This window comes from Misgurnus anguillicaudatus, unplaced genomic scaffold, assembly GCF_027580225.2.
Source record: "Misgurnus anguillicaudatus unplaced genomic scaffold, ASM2758022v2 HiC_scaffold_32, whole genome shotgun sequence".
In the NCBI taxonomy this organism is placed as follows: Eukaryota; Metazoa; Chordata; class Actinopteri; order Cypriniformes; family Cobitidae; genus Misgurnus; species Misgurnus anguillicaudatus.
The window spans coordinates 3,235,201-3,259,563 of NW_027395282.1; the positions used below are offsets into that span (position 1 = coordinate 3,235,201).

The 24,363-nt window shown below is 36.5% G+C and overlaps 2 protein-coding genes across 2 annotated transcripts in view; both read right to left on the reverse strand.

Annotated features, from left to right (window-relative positions):
* LOC129453070 (uncharacterized) overlaps nucleotides 1–24,363 on the reverse strand; it is a 206,855-nt gene that overhangs the window by 165,692 nt on the left and 16,800 nt on the right. The gene's annotated exons all lie outside the window — the stretch shown is intronic.
* LOC129454165 (uncharacterized) lies at nucleotides 369–14,575 on the reverse strand. The gene is made up of 7 exons (XM_055218673.2): nucleotides 14,275–14,575; nucleotides 14,024–14,101; nucleotides 13,349–13,696; nucleotides 13,072–13,275; nucleotides 12,619–12,936; nucleotides 12,077–12,286; nucleotides 369–722 (listed from the first exon to the last, which is right to left on the reverse strand). Exons 1-7 carry the CDS (start codon nucleotides 14,306–14,308, stop codon nucleotides 697–699), a joined length of 1,218 nt encoding a protein of 405 aa, XP_055074648.2. The 5' UTR covers nucleotides 14,309–14,575; the 3' UTR covers nucleotides 369–696.

Here is a 24,363-nt window from a genome sequence, read left to right on the forward strand (position 1 = left end):
ACCAGAATAGCCCCTATACCCTTAAATAATGTAAAACAATTTAAGGGGACAGTCATTATATAGAGAGAAATTATCAAGTGCACTTCATACACGTTCTTCCTTAAAAGAACATTAAAGCCCAATCTGTAGCTTTCGGTTTGGTTCATTATTTGTGTGTAAAGCATTGTGGATGTTTATAAGAAGACATATGGTTTATTTACTGCTTTAGGTCAAGTGAGAAATGCAAAGATGTAGTAAGATATTATACAATGCAAATATATGAAATTTAAAATACATGATAACGTGTACTTATAATACAAGATAACAATGTGGAGTTTGTCATGTGTTATAAATCATCATACTCATAAATGGTGCAACCACAAATAATGTATTGTAACTGTTGTAATGATTATTTATTAGACAATACAACATACAGTATAATAATGTTTATTATAAGGGAATATACCTGCAATAATGCATTATAAACACAGACTTCATAGAAAGTGTTACCACATACTGCAGTCAAAACAGAAAACAGAGAAATATATTCAAAAGATAACATTTATCTGACGACTGTGAATGTCTTAATACAAATATAATATGTGGATAAATATCTCAGAAAGGCAGGTACAAAAAAGCTTTATTAAAACATTTACAGTAGCAAACCTTCAGAAAGACAAGCCTTGTTTTAATCAGTATCATACCATTTTTATGTGTTTAAGCATTTGTTTTGTCCATTGTATCTGAAAAAAGATACAAACTCAGTTATATTCAGAAAAGGCAGAACATTCAGAATTAGACTTTTCTGTGATTCTCAGATTTCAGTCTCACTGCAGCCGTTATCACAGCGCTACTCAGCAAATAACCATCATGACAGCTGTGTGCATATTTTCAAAATAACACAAAAGTTCTGAGTGATGCGTTATGCCGTTCAGTGCCACTACACTTTTTTATAGATTGCATTTACATTTACACACGTTGCATGTTAAACACAAGAAAGTAAATGTCTTTTAAAGGTTTTATTACAAAAAATAACAATTTCAATACAAATAAAAACGATGCAATTTTTTTCATCAATGTTAAACTGGTGGTCTTCTTCTTCATCTTAGTTTTTCAGTTTATAATTCCTTTAACAAAATAGGAAATCGTCATTTTAAAGGGGATGAGAGCTAAAAACTCTCACTGGTTTATTGCACGTTATGCCTAAAACACACCCGTTACTCATTATGAGAATAGGAACAACCCTTTTTTACTGTGCGCTTGGCGCAAACACAAATTTTCCCATCGTTAAATTAGCAAAATTGGATTTGGACACGCCTTTTAGACTATGCGCTTTAGACAAGATCATTAATCATTAATTAGATCATTTAATTTTTTTTTTGATCATTAAAATGGGGACCTGGATATTCATCATGACTATTGCAATATTAAGCTCAGCAGTGCTCTCTAGGGGTGTGACGAGATCTCGTGCGAGGTGAAATGCCAGTTAAGTTTTCTGACTAAACCCTTTAACGTTATAGAGCATGCATTATATTCTGTCTTTTACTGCGTGTGCTTTTTTGTTTGGGTTTCCAATAATGTTCATCGGAGACGCGTTGTGTTTGTCTGTTAATCAGTGTCAGATGTGAAGTCTCAGCAGATTAACCCCTCACTCGAAATTGACATGATTTTATGTCTGCATGTTCTTGCTCAAGAATAGTTGTATCATTTCTATTGTAAAGAATTAGACAAATATGAAAGATTTAAATGTATTTAAACGTTGTTTTGCTAAAAAGTAACCTTCTGAAATAAAACTAACAGAAGCGGGTCCTTTTGCGCCCCCCTGCAGGCATTTGTTATAATACATAATGCTGGTGTATTACAAAGGGTACATAGTCATACTATATTACTGTAATGTGTTTACTTGTTTTGATGGTTTATTTGAACCAGTTATTACTGCATCGTCATTATTATGTCATTTTAAAGGTTACTTCTCACTTGGGGCTATTTTTACCACCAAAAAATATCAAATTACTTCATTATCAATTAGCAAAATAATTGTTAGGGACAGTCCCAGATTAGTTAAAACATTTCAAAATAACGTTATTTCAGTTTCCTATTCATTTTTTTTATCAATGAGGATTTCTTAAAAAATGTAAAAATCTCGTCTCGTTCTCGTGAACCCAATCTCGTGTCTCGTCTTGTGAATTAGGTGTCCCCTAGTGCTCTCACGTCAAGTTTACACAGTAAAACATATTTAACTTTAAGCGACATGTTGCGTTGATTAATACATTGTCATGGTCCTGTCTTCAGGTCATACCCTGTGTCTCAATCTATTCCCTAGCTCCTGAGGTTGTGAATCAGTATATCGTGTATGCAGGTTCGAACACTGGTAAGGGCTCTAGCTCACTTGACATTGGGACACTGTTCACTTATTATCCTGTGACGCGGCTTTTTTAAGTGCGTTGTGATCATTCACAGCAGTTACTCATCAACAACAGGCAAAACCAACATCTCTCGGACCAGGGCCGGCGTCAAGGGGGGGCATTCGCAGGCAGGTTGTTGTGCCCCCCCTACAAAGTTTTTTATTAATTTAATATATATCAAGAATAATTAAAATAAATTTAACATTGAATGTTTCATGACTTTTAATGTAATCAAATGAGGAAAATATAGTTGATATATGTTAGAACATTTAGAACGAACCAGCACCGCCTGCTTCATGCAAACACAGACTGCCTCAAACTCAGAGATTAGAGGTCGAGGTGGAATTTACAAATCTACAGGACACTGTTTTAAGGACGTTTAATGTTCGTACACGCCATCTTCAGCTATTTTAAAGGTAAGTTAACGTTGTTTTAAATTACGTAAGCTTAAATGTGAAGTGTGGCTATAGACCATTAACAGCATTACGACGTGATTATGGTAAAGCGGCTTTTTTAAAGCTAGGGCGCGGTGTGCGCTGCGCTATGAAACCCATTCATTTCAATGGCTTGCGGCGCACGAGGACGGTTTGTTGTTGCGTCGAGCAAAGCGCGAGCAAAGCGCGAGCACAGCGGAGCTCAGCTTGCGCTCACGCCGCGGTCGAAGTTTAATAGTTTTGCGCATAGTTTGTGGTCTTTTGCACTTTATACGGGAAATGAGCTGAAAGTCTGTACCAGTTGTATGAGGTTGTCTTGCTGTATTTGTTGTTTTAATGTCTTGTTTTTGCTAATTATTGTTGCTATTGCGTGCCCCCCGTTGGAAGCCAAGTGCCCCCGTTAGTTATGGTCTGGCACCGGCTCTGTCTCGGACTTAATGGGACACTTCACTTTTTTTGAAAATATGCTCATTTTCCAGCTCCCCTAGAGTTATACATTTGATTTTTATCTTTTTGTAATCCATTCAGCTAATCTCCGGGTCCGTCGGGACCAGTGGCGAAGTGGCAATCGGGAGGGTCAGGACTTTTCCCGGTGGGTCGATAGTGTTTTGAGGCCATGAGGGCCGGTCTAATAATAGCACTATTTATATAAAAACTATTTATCATATATTTAATATGCTGCAGCGCCCAAAATGTATCTGGCTGAACCGCTCTCTCTATCAAGCCCGTCTCCCCTGGAGTTCTAGTCAAGCATGCCACTTATCATAAAGTGACCAGACGTCCCCGTTTTCCGGGGACAGTCACGTTTTTTGGTGTTCTGTCCCCGACTGGAGCAATGTCCCCGTTTTACAAAACATCCAAAACCAACCTGATCTCACAAAGTTCCGTGGGATAGTCACAGAATTTTTGCTAATTTTTTCGTGTCATTCTCACGGATCTCCGCATTTTTCCGTGGCCCTGCTACGGGCGGTCTTTTTTGTGGCATTCTCACGGATTGGTTACTCAACTGCTTTTTCCTATTTTCAAACCATTTTCGCTTTGGTTTAGGGTTAGATTTGGTGTTTGCGTTAGTATGCTATTTTTTCTGATGTATTCTGTTATATTTTCTAAACTTTAAACAATTGTCGCCTGGCGTTGGGGTTAGAGTTGGGTTTGGTCAGGAATGTCATATCATGTAAATCTAACCCTAAAACAAAGCGAAAATGGTAAGAAATAGGACAAAACAGTTGAGTAACCAATCCGTGAGAATGCCATTGAAAAAGAAAGTCCATAGCAGACCCACGGAAATTCGTGAGATCAGGTTGTCCAAAACAACCAGCAAAAACACAGAAAAACCCGATCAACATGTAGCCTTTGTAGTACCAGACCGGAGCAATCATGTAATGATAATTTTCACCAGCAGAGGGGGCCGCGAGCTACTTGGTTTCGCGTCACTGCTCTAGCGAAGAAGAATTTACTACGAGACACATGAGAACGCGTCATCAAGTTATCATAAGATATGAAAACTGTCAAAGTTATCGGGGGTTAAGATACTAACTACTCATGTTAAATTAAAGTAACAAACCAATGAAGTGAACTGATCACAGCATGGTGCTGAGCATTTGTTTTGTGTAGGCTAACGTTAATATGTTTACATTTTGCATTATTCCTTCTGTGTTTCACGTTTACAACACTATGAAATCAGCTGAAGTAGTACCTTAGAAGTAATGTTTGATGAGGTATGTCTGTGCATTGTATAAAAAGGGAATTTTTTTATTTAGGCTACAGAATTAAAAATTTTAATCAATTAAACACGAAACACTGCAAAAATAACTTTCTTATTAATATTTTTCTCTTGTTTTCAGTACAAATATCAAAATTTTTTAAAATCAAGATGCATTTTCTTGATGGGCAAAATAAGAAAAAAGCCTAGTTTTTAGACCAAAAATATCAAATTTGTGCTAAAAACAAGCAAAAAACCCCAAAAAAACAGCCAACACTCAATTCAAGAAAAAATGTCTTACACCATTTTTTGCATGTTTTAAGCACAAATTGACTTCAATTTATTATTTTTTGTCTTATTTTTTGTTAGGGGATTTTGCTTATCAAGAAAATGCATCTTGATTTCCGATTTTTTTCATATTTTTTACTAAAAACAAGACAAAAATACTATTAAGTAAGAAGTAAATCATTTTTTGCAGTAAACCCAAACCAATAAAAAGAAGAAAACTTTAAAAACGTTTTGTCCCCATTTTTTATTTCAAAGATAACAACTAATAAGATTTTAATGATATTTTGACCATTGAACTGGGAAATGTCCCCGGTTTTCATTAAAAAAATCTGGTCACCTTAACTTATCAGCCAATCAAAAAAAAAGAAAGATACTACACAATAGCCAATCAGAAAATAGCACTGTTGTATCTGGGTAAGATTTAACGCAACAACAAATAAAAAAAGCATATCTTCGTTCACCCACAGAGGAATGGAGCTCCGAGCATCACTTTGAGCACAGAGTAAGTCTGATCACCCGTTTTAATGTTACAACAAATGCAAAACTTGTTTGACTGTTATTAACTGTCATTAAATGTTAACTGTTGTTGACTTCAATATCTTTAAAAAAATTTATTATTATTAAGGTATTTCATGTTGTTATGTAGTCATTTTATTGTAATTTTAGATTTCAGCATTTGCTTATTTACAGGGAACCATTTTCTTTCTTTTTTTTTTACCATGGAGGGCTGGTTGTCTACGAATCCCACTCCGCCCCTAGGCGGGACCACTTTTAGCATAATTTAGCCAATAATTATAGATGGTCCTCACTGCAGAACACGACATCTAGGGGGCGAGGTTGGATGTAGATCCAACTCCTCCCACTTTATACTTTGCTCAGCTAAATGAACCAGTATATTTGCATTGTTGCAGCCTGCAATTAGTTGGAACCTGTGGTTGCAAGCGTTTGCTCTTATCAATTTAAGTGTACGTTTGATTAATAGTAAAGTCGAGAAAGATTCATAATTTAGTAAGTAATGATCACAGTTAGGTGTAAGGGGATGTAGGACACGTTCCCCGACAGGGTGATATCACTGAAAGGATTATTTGAAAATCACAATTTTATGTGATATATTTCAGTACCACATTTGCAAAAGTGAAAAGTAAACCTTCTGCGAGGGAAACCTGTTTCCTAATGGCTGTAAGCAAAAACGCGTTAAAACAAGTTCAAAGTCCATATGAGATAAGCATATAATTTATTAATTTCTAAATAACATGCCATATCCATATGTTAATTACTTTGCATATTTATACTGTATACATTCATAGGTATTAAACTGCGCTTGTGTAACGTCTATACCGCCGCGCCGCCAGAGGGAGCCCTCCCCGGAGTACTGACATGACGTCACCCTCTGCTTCTCTGCTTGTTTCCTGTTTTGCCCTACTTAAGACTCAAGCTAGTCTAGGGCTAGCGTGAACACTAAAGAAGCTTCTGGTTCTAGAGGAAGGGGATAGTTTATTAATTAAATTCTTAAATAGTAATAATTTAATAAATAGAATATAGATATTATTATTATTATTATTATTAATCCTCTCTGGACTGTGACGGACTTGAGCTGTAGATGGAGGAGCTGGAACACGCAGCAACATCGAAAGCTTGAGTCCTGAATGGTCTGGGGGAAGGATTATAGTGTCTCTGATCCAATACCCACAGTAGATGTCGGTAATGCTCTTTTAAGATTGCGAGCCGCCAATAAGCTTAAAGAAGAAGAAGAAGAATGTAACAACAGTTTCTAAAACAGGTACAGGTTGCTCTAAATACCTGATATTGGACCAGTGATTAGGTTCGTTACAGGAGGGTAAGTAATTAAGGCACACAAGTACACAGATAGTAAGTAGAAACGACTGAGATGTATTTTTGTTAGTGCAAAATAATACTGGAAACAAATGTAACACAATCACAATAAAAATAAAACAAATAAAACAAATGAAATTATTGTCCTTTTGTTCTTCTTTTCTCTTTAAGCTCTTTTAACTATTCAAATAGTTTACTTTCTATTTGCTTCTAGTTATTTTATTTATGTTTAAGTTGTTTAGTTTCTATTTTGGTTTATATATATTTAGTTTCACTAACTTTCAGTTTAATAAGAGCTTTTCTTATATTTGAGTTTTAGTGTTCTCCTGTTCAACCTTTTATATTTTACTCATAGAAAAGATTTACCCAAATAAAACAATCAAAATAAAGAAAAGTACATCATTTAAAAGTACATCATCACAATAGTTCAATTGAACAGTTTAACTCTTTGAACAATCAAGTATTATCAGTCAATATCTTCTCAGTCTGTGTATAAATGAATGTCCTTTTGTCATCCGAATGAAAAGATATGTTAGTGTATGCAAAAGTCCTTCAGTGTAGATGAGAACTGTGTTTCAACAGTCAGTAGTGCAAAGAAATCAATGAAGGAAAATCTGATTTCCCTCCGATCAGAATATACACAATGAAATGAATTCCACCTGATCAGTAGTAAACACTAATCCAAGGGTTTGCAAAGGATTTCTCCGTCTGCAGTTCTCTCAAATCAACAGTTCGGTTGGTAGGCTCGCCATCACAGTATATGAAGGGTTTGATCCAATCACACAAAAAAACCTGACCTGTTTATACAAACAGCATCTTAAGTTTCAAAAGCATTTACACCATATTCTTTAGAACATCACAATATACACTATACGTTCATCATTTAACTATCTATATGAAAATAGTATTCAAAACCCTTTAACATCTCATATTCAACATATATACATACTAGCAGATGTAATCATGTACTGTGTAACATTTAAGTGCTCAAATGGAATATTATATTACATTTCACACTTCTTCAGAAACTATTTCACACACAAAATCATTTTCTATATCATTCAACATATATAAAATATACAAGAATATGTCATCATGTGCAAAACAGCATTTAAGTGCTTAATTGGAATATAGAACTTCAGTAAACATATAAACCATTCAAGTTTTCAATAGTTTGAACAATATTAGTTTGAAACTCACCAAATCCGGGGGGTTTCATACACTTTTATACCCGCATTGGATTTTATAGGGGTTCTCAATCAGGAGTCATCCGCGACAATATCAATAATCCCGTTCTAAAAATCACCCAATATAGTTAAATAATAGGTCTACAACATAATATGCATTATATTATTTGAATATCAGAAAGGATTATTTAGATATTTGCCTTAGATTCACTTTTGTGTTTCTCTCGCGATCAGCAATGCGTGTCTCTCACTGCTCTGCGTCTCACGTCTATGACATCACACGCAGTCTCGGCTTAGACTGATTACATCACTTAAGCATTTAATCATTTTTAATCAATTTATTATTTATTATTTTAAACTACAATGACTTTAATCAGCTTTTTTGTTTACTACTTTTAGCATTTTATTAGAATTAAAATTATTTGAAAATTATATTATTTTCCCTCTGTTTCATATATTGCTGAATTCTAACCCGTGTTACAAAGGGCTAGCGTGAAGTATTGCCAGCTTACCCCTGCATACCGTGCGTTTATTGAGTGATTATTCTGACTGCCTGATATTGACCATCTGCCTGTTTATCTGTTTCTCTGCCTTTGGATTTGCCCTTTGTATTGGTTGCCTGGTTTGGACTGCCTATCTGTGTTTGATCTGCCTGCCTGTACTTTGATTACTCTTCTGCCTAACGTCTTGGATTTGTTTGCCAGATTGGTTTGTTTTAATAACACCACAAAATGGATCCCAGCGTTTCTGAGCCCTCATTACAGCGTGGTAAGATTACTCATAGTACCCGAAATGTTTTACTCCAACATTATAGGAGTTATTCGATCTACGTCATCAATGTTCGCGGCGGCCATATTGTTGACATAAAACTGTCAGTCTGTCAATTGACAAGCGCGGCAGCGTGGGTATTATGCATGGTATTATCGATGTATTTTTTTTTAACTGCGCGATGGTGTGTGATGTAATACACGGCTTTTCTAACAACAGCAAAAAGAACCCCGGAATTAGTTTTTATGCGATACCGACTGTCAGAAAACATGAAAGGAAGGAGACAGAGGAGTTGAACCAGCGAAGGAGAGACTCCCAACAGCAAAGTCTGTCCCCATCATTTTACCACAGGTAACGTTAGGGATATATGCTCACAGCAAAGTCCCATAATTTGATCACATATGGTTAGCTGTAAGCAGTGGCTGAAACTGCTCTTTCAAATAAGATGCCATAAATTGAGACAGTTATTAAATTAGTATTAATAACTATATGAACATAATAGATCTGGCATTGATATAGGGAATAAGGCCTGTTCACATTATAACGATAACTATAAAAAAATATAGTTTTGAAAATCGTTTTATATTAAAGAGAATAGCGGAGCTCACACGATTTTCCCCACCTGATGAAGGATAAACCATTGATAGCATTAAAATCTATTTGAACTTCAAGTGCACGAGCACTTAAAATGACAGTGAAGCTCATTGCTAAGGTCTATAACATAAGATTACCTGCAGTTGCTGTGAAAATTTTAATCTATTACATTAACTAACTGTTATGCCAAAAGGTAAGAGATTACACAAACTATTAGATTTACTGTTTAGAGTTACGCGAAACGCAGCGTGTTGCGGACATCTGCAAAAGTTTTTATTACAAAGAAATATTAAAGGCAAGTGATTTATGTAAGTGCCGTGAGCGAATTAGCATAAACGTATTGTTTGGTGATGTGGATGATAATATAGTTATCTTTATAGTTATCGTTAAAATGTGAACGGCCCTTCAGTGCTTGTATGTAGTATGCGGATACTGTATGAACGATATAGTTATAAATATCCGGATAAGTTACGGCTGGCAATAATGAAGGATCTTTACAAAAGGCTATTGGGTCTATTTGATATGGTTCCACACCAATCAAGCTTATCTTCTCTCTTGATACCGACGAGATGAAGCCATTAGGCTACTGTTCCCCTCAAATCTACGTGCGGCTAGGGGCAGAACAGATAATAATAATAATAATAATAATAACTTTATTTTTATATAGCGCCTTTAAAGCAGCTTCTCAAGGCGCTTTACATAACAGAAAATAAGAAAACAACGCACACAAAATGAGACAAGTAATGCATACATACATGTAAGAATAAAACAAGTAAATGCATACGTACATGTAAAAATGAGACAAGTAATGCATACATACATGTAAAAACACACCACAAATAAAAGTGTCATAAAAAGGCTATCCTAAAAAAGTGAGTCTTTAAAAGAGATTTAAAACTACTAAAGTTCTGTGCGTCTCTGATGTGAGGAGGGAGTGCATTCCAGAGTCTAGGTGCGTACGACGAAAAAGCCCTATCCCCTACTGAGCGCAGCCGTGACTGTGGGACTACTAATAGTCGTGCCTGTGAGGAGCGCAAGTGACGCGTGGGTGTGTAAAAAGTTAAAAGTGCTGACAGATACTGGGGGGCAAGACCATGCAGTGCCTTGTATGCAAGCATGAGGACTTTAAAATCAACTCGGAACCTGACCGGAAGCCAGTGCAGGGACTTGAGAATTGGTGTAATGTGCTCATTTTGCCTGACTCCAGTCAGGATCCTAGCAGCTGAATTTTGCACATATTGTAGTTTATTCAGTGTGGTTTTAGGAACTCCAATCAGAAGTGCATTGCAATAGTCAATGCGAGAGAACACAAAAGTGTTAATAAGCCTTTCAGTCACAGAGCGGGACAGCATAGGACGAAGTCTAGCAATATTTCTGAGATGAAAAAATGAGTTCTTAACGGTGTAACGAACGTGGGGGTCAAAAGACAAACCAGAATCAAAGATTACTCCTAGGTTTTTTAATTTGGTTTGTGCTTCCAGAACAGAGCCATCTATGTTTAGAGATAGTGAGCCAGCTTTGCGAAGCTGGTGAGGGGTGCCAAGAAGCAAGACCTCCGTCTTATCACTATTGAGGCACAAAAAGTTTTGAGACATCCATGATTTTATCTCAGCAATACAGTGAGTCAAACGAGAAAGGTCCAGATTATGATTAGTCTTAGAGTGAATATAAATCTGAGTGTCGTCCGCATAAAAGTGATAATTTAGCCCAAGTGATCTTAAAAGCAATCCAAGAGGAAATATGTAAATGCTAAAAAGTAAGGGGCCTAAGATGGAACCTTGAGGAACACCCGTACAGACATAACCAGTGACGGACCGGAATCCACTCATAGATACAAACTGTTGACGATCAGAAAGATATGATCTAAACCAAGTTAAAACAGTCCCAGAAACACCAAAGACAGTTTTCAAACGCTCGAGTAGCAGCTTGTGGTTAACCGTGTCGAAAGCGGCACTAAGATCTAGGAGGATCAAGATGGAGAGAGATCCGGAATCTGAGGCTAATAACAGGTCATTGGTGACCTTGACCAAGGCTGTCTCAGTGCTATGAAATTTTCTAAAACCAGACTGAAGAGGTTCGAAAAGATTGTTAACTGTGAGATGTCATGTCAACAAGATGGCCGCGGTTAGCTACTTCCGGTGTTTGCGAATAAGCCCTATAGCATAAACCTTACATTTCACCTTAAAGAGACTACTTTTATTGTGGTCACAAGTAAAGTTTGTTTTTCCGTCAAAAGAATCATGTAATTTAGTTACGACTCAATGTGGAAATGGTAATGCAACAACAAGTGTATGACGTGTCTTGTGGTAAAACTGCCGACCAATCAAAATGCAGTGGGAAGAGATCTCTGAACCTGGATCCAGCCCCGCCCCCTGGATCTGAATCCAACCCGCCCCCTGGATGTCATGTTCTGCAGTGAGGCGCTACTGAAAAATAACCAGAGTTATTTATCCTATTTAAAACTTGTCTCTTACATCGTGCTAAGACTGCCGGAAAATTAAAAGTTGTGATTTTCTAGGCAGATTTTCCAGGCTAGGAACTATACTTTCATTTTAAAGTAATAATCAAGGACTTTGCCTCTGTAACATGGCTGCAGGAGGCGCAATGATTACGCAGCAGTCGAAAATAGTCCCCTGCATTGAAAGTTAATACAGTATGGGGACTACTTTTGGGGACTGCGTAATATCATTGCACCTCCTGCAGTCGTGTTACACTAAACTGTTTCCTATAACTGACACAATATTAATGATCAGCTATGAGTGCTGCACAGTGAGACTGAAAGTAGCTCAGTGATGATGTCATAGCTGTAAATAAACCAATCAGCATCAAGGACTGAAACTATATCTTATATAATTGAGTCAGATGTATGATGAGATGTTGTGTTACCTCTTACAGTACAGGAATACTCTTGTAGCTCCTTACTGTTGATTGAGTCCAGGTACAGCTTGTTTAATAATCTCAATCCATCTGTTACCTGTTGTCCATTCTTATACCAGATGTAAGTATATTTCCTATCCAGAGGGCATCTGGTTGAACAGCTTAATATCACTTTTTCTCCATCTATCACAGGGTCTGGACTGCTTCTTACTTGTGTATCTGAGATTTCATATAACAGAGTTCACGTCAACTACTTTTCAAAGTTAGGCCTCGTATTTTTATTTAGCTCAATTTGTAAAGCATCCCTGCTGAAAAAAACAGCACACCAGCAAGATCAGCATATGTTGTGTTTTGGTGCTGGTTTGCTAGTGAACACCAGCTAAACCAGCATCAAACCAGCATACACCAGCATAAATCCCATGCTGGTCCATGCTGTTTTTGCCTAAATTTATGGCCTAATCACAGTCGTGTTGATATCAGACTCCTACTCGAGCTATAATGCTTCAGTATAATGAGTGCTGCACTACAGAGAGTTTATTATGAGCAGTTACCTGTAACAATAAGAGAGACTCCAGGAGAACCAGCAACTTCATCTGATGTGTTAGTGATGATCCTTAACTGATAATTTACAGTGTCACTCGTCTTGACATTTTTGATTCTCAGTGTGTTTCCCAGATACTCCACACGACCAGCAAACTGAGGATGCTCACGCAGATCCAAACGACTGTATTGCCAACGCCAGTATGTTTTGTCTACTGTATATCCAGTGGGATGTGAGTATGAAGAGTGAATATCTACTGTTGATCCCACTAAAGCACAAACTTCTGTAGGGGTGTAAGTCACAGCCCAACAGCTACTGTTAGAAAGACCTGAAAGAGTCACAAAATACTGCTGTAACATTCACAATCAATTACAAACACACTCATACTGTATATGAATCAACAAGAAAACTGCTAAATTTGTTCTTCAATTTTATTTTAATATTTTATAAATGTGAGACTCACACACAGATGAGGAGGAATCTGTTAAATACTGAGAGCAGTAATAACTGTCAGTGTTTCCACTGGATGACACAGATATGCTTTGGCCAATTGTTAAATATCGTCCATTCTTGAACCAGAAGTAATAAGATGTTAAATTGCAGGAGAAATCACAGCTCAGTTTTATTCGCTGTCCTGTAGATTCAGGATTCATCTTCAGCTGTAAAACTAAATAATCAAAACCTTACATTAGATGAGAAATGAAAAGAGTTTAACTGGACTGATGAGAATGTAAATGTACCTGAAACTGTTAGATTGACTGTGACTGAGCTGAGATGTTTAACTCCATCCTTCATAATGATCATGAGCTGATATTCTCCACTGTCTCTCTCTATCAGATTATATAGTGAGAGTACTGAGTAATCTTTAGTGATCTCTTGTTTCACTCGTCCTGAGTAATCTGAATCTAAAGTCAAATCTTCAGGTTCATCTTTGTTTCTCCAGTTTGTTCTCTGTTTCTGACTGAACCAGAACCCAGTTGTGATGTTGATGTTTGAGTAAAAGCACCACACTGCCACCCGTGTCCCCCTCACAGCACAAATATTCTGTTTATTACAGGTTATATTAAAATTATCCAATGTAAGGAACCCTGAAGAAGAAACGGTAACATTATTAATATTTGTAGTTTACTGTATTTAACTTCATTAAAATTACAGAGAGAGATGAGAGATTCAGACAGTCCTGTAAGGATATTAACTCAGATTCATCAGTTTTGTTCTCAAACACAAATCTCTAAGTTCAGTTTTTAATATACAAACTCACTTTAAACATTTTAGAGACTGATCCAAACGGAGAATCCAGCCTTTGGAGTACAGCGATGAAAATTAAATTAAACTAGTTTAAAATCTGACATACTTTTAACAAATATATAATGAATTGAAGTATTTCAGTATAACAACAAAACTGTGTTTCATACCTTGAATGTGTAACAGCAGGATCAGTGATGAGAGTCTGAAGTTCATGATTTCTCTTTGTAGAAACTCACATATACCAGCTACAAAACATTAAACAAGAACTTTTCTTATTGCTGATAAAAAAAATCTCTTATTCTGATCTGCCTCTTTACAGTAAAATCAGTAACACATAACTGTTATTAACTAACAATAATTAAAATTAAAATATTTTATTTTCAAGTTGCATATAATAAAATAATAAAAACATGCATACAAACACGTTGTTGAGCAGTTCTCTGTCCATGCATTAGTGGTTTTTAGCTGTATGTTTTAGCTCTTGTTAAATGATCTGCTGATCTCAGTTCCTGTCATTGTGAAGAAAAATCTCAGTTCCTGCTAGCACCCTTCCGAGAATAGTGTGTCTATTTCTTGTTTTTTAGTAAATGTGAGTGAGTTCAACTTTCAGGAAATGATAATTGTTGACTTCAGCTTGTCAAACTAAACATTATAACGCTGTTTCACTTTTAACTTTTACCTGTAAGTTTAAAACACAGACTTACAAACATCAAACTTTTTAGAAAAGCAGAAGATGCAACAACAGATTGTGACTTCATTTACCTTCATGTTTATCTTAGTAGAGGTTATAGCCAGCTTATGAAGTTAGTTAGTTTTGAATTTATGTTTTCTTTAAATTACAGAGAAAATATTATTTATAAATCTCTTACAATAACTTTGTTAAATGCAAGGGACGTGCACAGGTTGGGGTGTTTTCGGGTCTTGAGCCACTGCTCATCTTCCCTCACAGGCTCCCCTTTAGGGCACAAAATAACTCAGTATGTATGAGTGGATTTGATTCTCAATTCACTGAAATCATTCTGTTATCAATCCACTAGAGCAGGGATTCCCAAAGTGTGGTACGCGCACCCCCAGGGGTACGCGAGCTGCCACCAGGGGGTGCGCGAGAGGAAAAATGTAATGGCGGTCTGTTTCTTTATGTGGGATTTTTCCATACAATAAATAAATAAAAAAATGAACAGTAAACATTTCCTTTGTAATCGCTTTTATTTTAAATAAAAAACTATAATTTATTAGTTTTTGATAGAAACGTAGAAGACAGCTGGTGTCTTTTTCTACGCACTGCTCTGACGGCAGTAAGTGTACGTTTTTTACCATAGTAAACTCGAATGGCGTCTAAATATCACAGTGGTTAAACGCATACACGGGGCGCGCATCATCTACGCTGAGCGTAGTTTCAGATGGTGCAATAGGCGTAAATATTTTTCACAATGTTGGTCGTAGCTAAGCCCGACGTAGGACTATTACACCCAACTTCTTAACGTCCGGCTAGTGCAACCGGCTCTTGGTTATTTGCGCATGATTAAACATGAGTATTTATGGTGAGAAAATAAAGCTTTTTTGGATTTTTTTTAAAATGGGGATTGGGGGTGCGCCAACCCGGTTGGGACATAGAAGGGGGTGCGCAGGAAAAAAAGTTTGGGAACCCCTGCACTAGAGATCCAATTCGGGTTTTCATTTCCTACTCACTCTTCACACTCTCTGTTATTATTTGTGTATCATTGTACCCATTGTGTATCACCTTGACAACACAAATATAATGTGTAACGGGTAAATGTTGGCCAGTATTGTAGACCTGGACGTAAACACCCACTGCTATGATTGGACAGCTTCATTACCCGTCATTACATGTGGGGAAATGTTTTAAAAACATTAATGTGTAAAAATAGCAGCCAAACAAATATGTGTTTGAGCCACAAAAGATTCCAGGTGCTAAATATGATACACATAAATGACAATACATATAGTAAAGTAGAATCAAAACTTTAAACTCGATGTGACTAAATTACCGTAAACAACACAGTAAGCGAGCATCAGAATCTAAACTGCGGCTGATAAATCCTTATCAATAACTTTGTATATTTATATTGTGCTTGTGAGGTTGCTTTTAGATACACATAACGTTACATACCACAGTTATATGATAAAAAAAGCTTTGTTGACTGTTGGACCTTTCAAACGCAACTTGCCTAAAATTACCGTATACAACACAGTAAGCGGGCATCAGAATCTAAATTGCAGCTGGTAAGTCCTTCCTCATCACTAACTTTGTATATTTCTATCGTTATATTACAGTCGTATTGTTAATTGTTGTACCTTTATTAATCGTTTAATGTTTTTAGTAAATTAAAACAGTCAAACATACGTGTTTAGACACGGATGTTACAACAGGACATATCAAGCAATCTCTTCTAACAAAGCAATAGTGAAACGCAGTAACTTAAATAAAGTTAAATGTTTTACTCACTGTGTATACTGCTGTGTCATTTTTGTTAGAACCAATATTAGTGATGCTTTTAATCAGTCTCTCTGAAAATCCAGCATCGACTTGCTTCTTTACAAATGAATCCGCAGTACACAAAGTAATCAAACTCTCCACGCGAGCTGGAACTTCTTCAAAAACAACCTTTATCCACACATTCCTAATGTTATGTTCTGAGCCTCCGTTATCCAGCGTCTGTGTTGTTCCCACGCAGTTCTTCCACAACCCAAGACTCCGTTTCCATGGTTACTCTATCATAATAGATCACCGCGTCAAAATAAAAGTCTCTCAGAAAAAATGTATTTAAAAGTCAATTTGGTTACATTTGGCAATCTTTAAAGACATGTTTACTGATTGTTGAGAAACACGTGTGTAACACGAGCTGTGGGCGGGGCTACAAAAGTGGTCATATTATTTGGATTTGGGGAGGTGCTTCAATTCTACTTTGATGTCATATTTCTCCGAATTCCACACTCGGCTGTAATACTGGCTTAGTGCAAACTGTTATATTTCAGTAGCATGGACGTTTTCAGTTCTGAAACTTGCAGGATGTTCATTTAAAGCAACACTATGTAGTTTTCATGTAAAAATGACTTACAGCTCCCCCATGTGGTTGAAAAGCGCAACAATGCCTGGTATCAGACACTCTTCTGCAGGCAGGGGGAGGGGCGGAGCTGTGTTTCCTACCCTCCACCGCCACTTTCAGAGTGTGCTTGTAGCAGTTAGGAGGCTGCTCAGGTTGCAGCAACAGTATAATTTGTCCAGTTAAAAGTTGTTCTATCACTGAAATAATTTTAGAGACATTATTTAAAGGTAAAAAAAACTACATAGTGTTGCTTTAACTATGATGACCTCTTTTATAACAAATTATCAAGTTAAAATTGAGTATTTGATTCACCGCTTCTTTAAGCTATTGCAGTGTTCGTACAGACTAGCTGAGAATAATATGTCTGTGTTCACCTGTGATTCATTTATGTTTCCTTTAGTGGTTAACGTTGTGGCTGTGAGATTGTTTGACATAAATAAATACACAATGTGCTTAGAATGACTATTTGAGAAGCTGTATCTAGTGAAACTGCTGCAGTAGTAGCAGCAGCAGCATGTAGGCTGTCAATCACAGAAGTGGGCGGGACACAGAAGCAGACTGGCCGCTCTTAAAGGGGAAACACACAAATTTTGTACTTGGCATTATAGCTTCTTAACAGTTGTTACCTTGCAAATTATTATATGTTAATAATTGGCATATAATACATTTATTTTGCTACTTAATTTATTTTGCTACTTAATTTAAAAATATACCCACTAGAAAAGTGAAGGATTTCATACCCACTTTAAAAAAAGAGTGAGGATGTGTAACATCGTTTTTTGACATTTTATTAATACATTTAGATGTGAAGCGATTCGAAAAATCACATGCAGAAGTTTGCTTTCAATCACTTTCTTACTTTGACATCACCAAGCGGTCTCTGTAGGGCCAAATGAACCTGCAAACAAACATTGATGTTTATCATCCTGCACTTGTCTAAATGTAATCTCATTCTCCTGCAGGTCTATCATGATGTAGATTATAGCTGGCTTGGCTTTCATTTAAATTACTGTATATGATGTTTGAAGTCACAGAAAATTCCCATAATGCAATGTGAATTACAGTTATTATTACAGTTATTTACTGTATAAATAGTTTGCAGTATTATACTAAGTGATATACAGTAAATAGCTGTAAAATTTACAGAAACGTCTAACAGTGCAGTTTAGTGAATTGATATTTACATAACTTACAATTAAATTTCAAGTTAGTTTCCTTCTTTCAAAATTTCTGTCAATCTAAACTCTAAGAGTCTCTCTCTGTTTCTGAGGACTCATTGTTTTGTGTATGTTGTAGTACATTAGACTCTGTTGTGTGTCGCCCTCTCCTGGAATAAACTTGAAGTCTTTATGTGGTAGATTTACAGCAGTGCATCATGTCTTCATGTTTCCCAGTAATAATATAATCCATACACTGTCAGAAACAAATGTTATAAATGATCTGTAACTGTCACTGGGGCGCTACCCTTTTAAAAAGTACACATGTGCACATAAAGAGTTCATATTAATACATCGAGGTTCATACTGACACCACATATCTGTACCTAAATGAAGTCTTTACAAAGAGTACTGGCCCAGTGACAGTTTTGGGAACATTATTTTAATAAACTGTGAAGGTTCAACAATGAAACTATAGACAGAATTTTCAAGTTGATGTGATCCCTTAAAATTAAACATGATTTTCTTTTGTGTTATTCAGTGAATTCATTTTGGAAATCATTTTGATCTGTACACCACAGAGAGACTCTTGTATATTTGGTGCAGTGTTGTTTTTGTCCACTAGAGGCAGTTGACTCGGCTGTATTGGGTGAACTGATTACATCTAACCTAAATGAAGAAGTCAACTAAACACATGCATGCACACGGTTACTGTGATGTTTCAAGAAAATGACTTCTCATGGTAATAAAATGATCAAGCTGTTGTCAGATTCTGAAGATTAATTTATGACCAGAGTGCAGAATAAGTAAAAGATTTTTTTTACTAAGTCCTGAATGAAACCTGAAGTACACTAAAGAGTCGACATCTAGAAGAGACAAAATCATAGCAACTATTTGTAAGTGAAAGAAGATGCTGCAGTCTCCTCAAGCTTAATGAAATCAAAAGACTGTATTATAAAATATACAACAATGACAATGAATTATAAAATATAAAAAGCTATGATACACAGTCAGTGTCTAAACTGTGAAATGCTGTGAAATCAACATGCATGTAAATAATGTCCCCATAGTCCAAAACATTTTAAAATAAACTGAACAAATGTTTTCCTAACTACAAGATTAAAGCACAGCCCTGTAATAAAATCCTAACCTAACTAAAAACAGCATTGAGTTCAATAACAGTCTGACTTATAGTGAAGATGAAAGTAGATCACAGTATCATCTACATAAAGATGCACTATAGCAAAGTTTTTACAGGATTTATGTATTGTGATGTTACAGTTGATCTGACACTGACACAAGACTGTTGAATGATAAACTCAATACTTCAATGAATAATTCATCTATTTGAACATTAGATTATTTACACTGAGCTGTCATTAATATATCACTGTATATGACATCACTGCATCACTGATGTCACTGCTGAGAGACTGTTGCTAGGTGATGATGTCATAAAGAGAGTTGTGACATCACTCCAGTAGTTCTGATGGACAGACAGCTGATCTACTCACAGACCTGCAACATCTAACAATGACAAACACACAGAAAGAGATCATGTTATAAAATCTGACTATTAGTTTATTTAACATACAGATATACAGATTTTCTCACCTCTATTTGTTTGTCATCAGTTTTGTTTTTAGATGAGTTCAATTTATTCATGCTGATGAAAAACCTGTAGGGTCAAAATTCACACTCTTACAATCTGAATTCATATCAGAATATTCACTGTATGTTATGCAGTTTTGAGTTTTATTTGATATTTTTACTTACCAGATCCATACAGCTCCTATAATGAGAAACTGAGGCAGAAATACCAACAGAGAGACAAACACTGAACTGTACATTTCTTCATTGTTTCTGTCAGTTGTTTTATTGGTTTTGCCCATTGAATCTGAAGAAAGACATAACAATTCAGAACATAACTTTACTCTTTATCTTAAATAACAAAGACTCATGATGTTAAAATCAATACAGTAAATCTATCAGATAGATCACCTGAATGCAGGTATGAAAGGCTGTGCTACATTATGAATATCATCACAACTGAAGAGCAATGACCTTTAAATCGTGACTTACAGACGGTCACAGAGACAAATGAATAAAATCTTTGAATAAAACAGTTTCCATAAAATGAAAATAATAATGACACAAATGTTTCTTTCATTATGAGATATACTGAAGTGTTTGACATATAAACTATAACACGATATAAATGATCAGCTATGAGTGCTGCACAGTGAAAGTAGCTCAGTGATGATGTCATAGCTGTAAATAAACCAATCAGCATCAAGGACTGAAACTCTCTCTTATATAATTTCATCAGCTGTATGATGAGATGTTGTGTTACCTCTTACAGTACAGGAATACTCTTGTAGCTCCTCACTGTTGATTGAGTCCAGGTACAGCTTGTTTAATAATCTCAATCCATCTGTTACCTGTTGTCCATTCTTATACCAGATGTAAGTATGTTTGTTATCCAGAGTGCATCTGGTTGAACAGCTTAATATCACTTTATCTCCATCTATCACAGGGTCTGGGCTGCTTCTCACCTGTGTAGCTAAAATTTCATATAACAGAGTTCACGTCAACTTCTTTTCAAAGTTAGGCATAAAATGTTTGATTCAGCTCAATTCAGTATGATGTGAGCAATAGCAATCGCGTCAATACTATTAAGTCCGTTGCATTCTCTTTCCTATTTTCTTACCATTTTCGCGTCGGTTTAGGGTTAGATTTACATAATGACATCCCTACCCAAACCTAACCCTAACCCCAACGCCAGGTGACAACTGTTTAATTTCGCGTACCTAATAGTATTGAAGTCAAAAAATGACGCGAAAGGTATACCCTCCGCGTCAACATATTGACGCATGGTCAAGTGTCGTCAAATATTGACGCCATGGGGTGAGACTGTGTTGATAAAATATATAATGTCAAAACAGCTTAAATTGCTTAAAATAAAAGCATCTGTCAAATGCACAAGTGCAACATAAATATTTGTCTTAATTCTGAAGATCTCTGTGATGAGTCTCCTCAACTTCAACATAAAGTCTTGTGCAAATTTGCAAGTTGCAAGAACATGTGACAAGTCATAAAACCAGTTTATACCAGCTTCAGTTTTAATACTGGATTAGGTAAGTGCTGGTTTGCTGCTGGCCTGGCTGCTTGACCAACATATTCACACTATTCACCAGCATCTGGTCAACCATGCTTGCAAGCTGGTAAACTGCATGGTCCAACTGGTAATACTGATTAAGTGAGTTAAGATTCCACATTCAAATACAGCAGCATCATATATGCAGTAACCAAAACACATATTATTTTCAGCATGGACAACCTCAAAAACAAGTTTAATATTCACAACATAAACATAATGCAGTGTTTAGACAAGATGAAATTTCAGATTACTAACTCAAATGATTGATAGCATTGGCATTTTAAAATTTAAAATGTAATCTACTCATTGTTTAACTAGAGATAAATAAGACAAAAAAATGTAAAGACCCACAAACATCATAAATATAATCATCAAATCTAATCAGTGAAAGCAGCTTTACAGAGAGTTTATTATGAGCAGTTACCTGTAACAGTAAGATAGACTCCAGGATAACCAGAAACTTCATCTGATGTGTTAGTGATGATGCTGAACTGATATCCTCCAGTGTCATTCATGTTGACGTCTTTGATTCTCAGTGTGTTTCCCACAAACTCCACACGACCAGCAAACTGATGATCCTTACGCAGATCTTGTTCCCTGCTACGATAGTAACCCCAGTATGTTTTATTTACTGTATATCCAGTGGGATGTGAGTATGAAGAGTGAATATATACTGTTGATCCCACTAAAGCACAAACACTTCTAGAGGTGTAAGTCACACCCCAACAGCTACTGTTAGAAAGACCTGAAAGAGTCACAAAATACTGCTGTAACATTCACAATCAATTACAAACACACTCATACTGTATATCAGGGATGGGCAACTTTGATAATGCCGAGGGCCAGCATTTTTCTCCTTTATACCAAGGGGGCCAGAACCACACGCACAATTTACATCATTCTTAATTTCCTTTATTAAGAAACCACAATATACAATTAACCTGTCTTTAAAGATTTTAACTATAAAACTTAACAATTATGCTAATTCTAAATCATAACTTTATTTTCAGTGGACAAGCATTTCAGATAAAACTTCTTAACTGCATTGCTTTAACAAGCAAGGCAACAAGCAAGGCACTTTTAAATTAGTATAGAGGAGTTTCTCATCCCGCCCAGACATCAAAATTATTTGAAATAAATAACACATAAATTCAAAACAAAATATATATATAAAAAATGTTAATAACAAGGTTTTTTCACTTCAAATCTGAGAGCAATTCTGGCCCGAGTACGACCCGTCACCCAAACCAGTGGCATTGGTTTTAACCCGACTGGACCCGAATGTAAACTGACGTGTGTGCAGTCTGCAGCCCCGGTGGCCTTGCAACAAATTTGGCAAGCTGCTCCATTTGTTTATATGACGATGACACCAAGGTAACCGCTAAAATTTACATTTAAAAATATCTGACATTAGCCTGACGTTGTCATACTCAATTCTAGTCAGAATTTGAGTCTGATACCGCTCCATTGAGCTATAATTATGAGGCGTGTCTCAACCGAAAAATGCCTCTGCACTCAATTGGATAAGCCTACGACCAATCAGAGCAACGGAGTGTGTGACGTATGTTGAAATTACGTCTTTGCAGCCTGACCGAACTGCTAGTTATTTCGCTACAATGACACTAACATTGTGATTATACTGAGTTAGCGAATGTACATCAACACCTATTATGTTTACAACATTTCGTTTATATCACAACATTAAGTATTTACTAAGTCATAGAGTAAGACTATCTCTTACCATTTGTACGTTAGGTGAACTTCATCCACGACGATACCCATTACGTTGGCTTGAAAATATTGGAGCCTAGCATGTCCCTCCACTTATTCAGCAACCACGATTCCGGGCTTCCGAAAAGAAGATGGCAACGACCGCTATATATAGAGGGTTTTCACCGATGTCACGTCACGCTTTGGATACTTTAAGTAAATGTATACATGTTTAAACAACAGAAAACGCGTCCAAGACGCAAAGGCATATTGGGAAGGACTTGGACTACAAGAAAAGGCACGATATTTCGATTAATTACAATTTATAGGCGGTGCAGATGCTTACGAGTTAGCTCCCTCTTCTAGGATCCGTGACGACCCGGCGATTCTTCCTTCAGTTGCATATCCCGAACTACCTGGTTTTCATGCCGAGCCCATATGTCAATGTCAGCTTTATTTATATAGCAAATTTAAAATAGTCAGTGTCCTACCAAAGTGCTTTACAGTAAAATAAGCACACATTAAAACAATAAAAGCAATAACTGTTTTTACAATTTACTATTAAAAATATTATTATCATTACAATAGAAAATGTGTTATGAGCAATTAAGCAAACTGGCATTAAGGCATTGCAGCGCAAATTTTAGTTGTGTTTAAGTACATTTTGTGCAAACACTAAAAGTACATATTAAATACTCTTTAAATAAAGCACAACAAGTAGAAGCATAATTGTTTTATACTTTATGGACTTCAATCATATTTCTAATACAGTACTACTATTTTTCCTGAGCTTTGCCAACCACAAGCGCCTCCTCTGATAATTTCTTGCATTCCTTTCCCTGGTTTTTAATAACTTTTGGAAGTCGATAATATTCCAAATGTTTTTCTCAATCTGTCCTATTGGTACAACCTCAAACACAGCAATAATTAACCATTTTCCTTGACGACGTTCGGGATATACTGCAGTGCCTGTGCTCTGTTCTGATGGGGAGTGCCTCCAATATGGCGTTTTCCGCTCTGATGACGCGTCGTGAAAACCCTCTATCCATCTCGTCGCGCACGCCGAGTTGCATCGCCGTGATAACGTTACCCATTTCAGTTGCGACCAACTTTTGCCGAATCCCGTAGGAAGGACGGCAAAAACATCAACAATTGCCCTGCTCGCGTTTCTCTGTTCCTCTTTTAAAATCAATGCTCTGTCGATATCTTTTAGAACAGACTCAATGTCAGAATCCACACATCTGAACTCTACAGTGGCAGCCATTCAACACACGCGCTCTTTGGTGACGTGGTTCATTACGTTACTGTTGATTGTCTGTCCATCATCGTATAAAGCCCGCCCTGACAATTTGATTGGTTCGCCCAGCTTTGGGTCTAGCATAGTAGCTCCTCAACGCAGAAACCCCAGACCG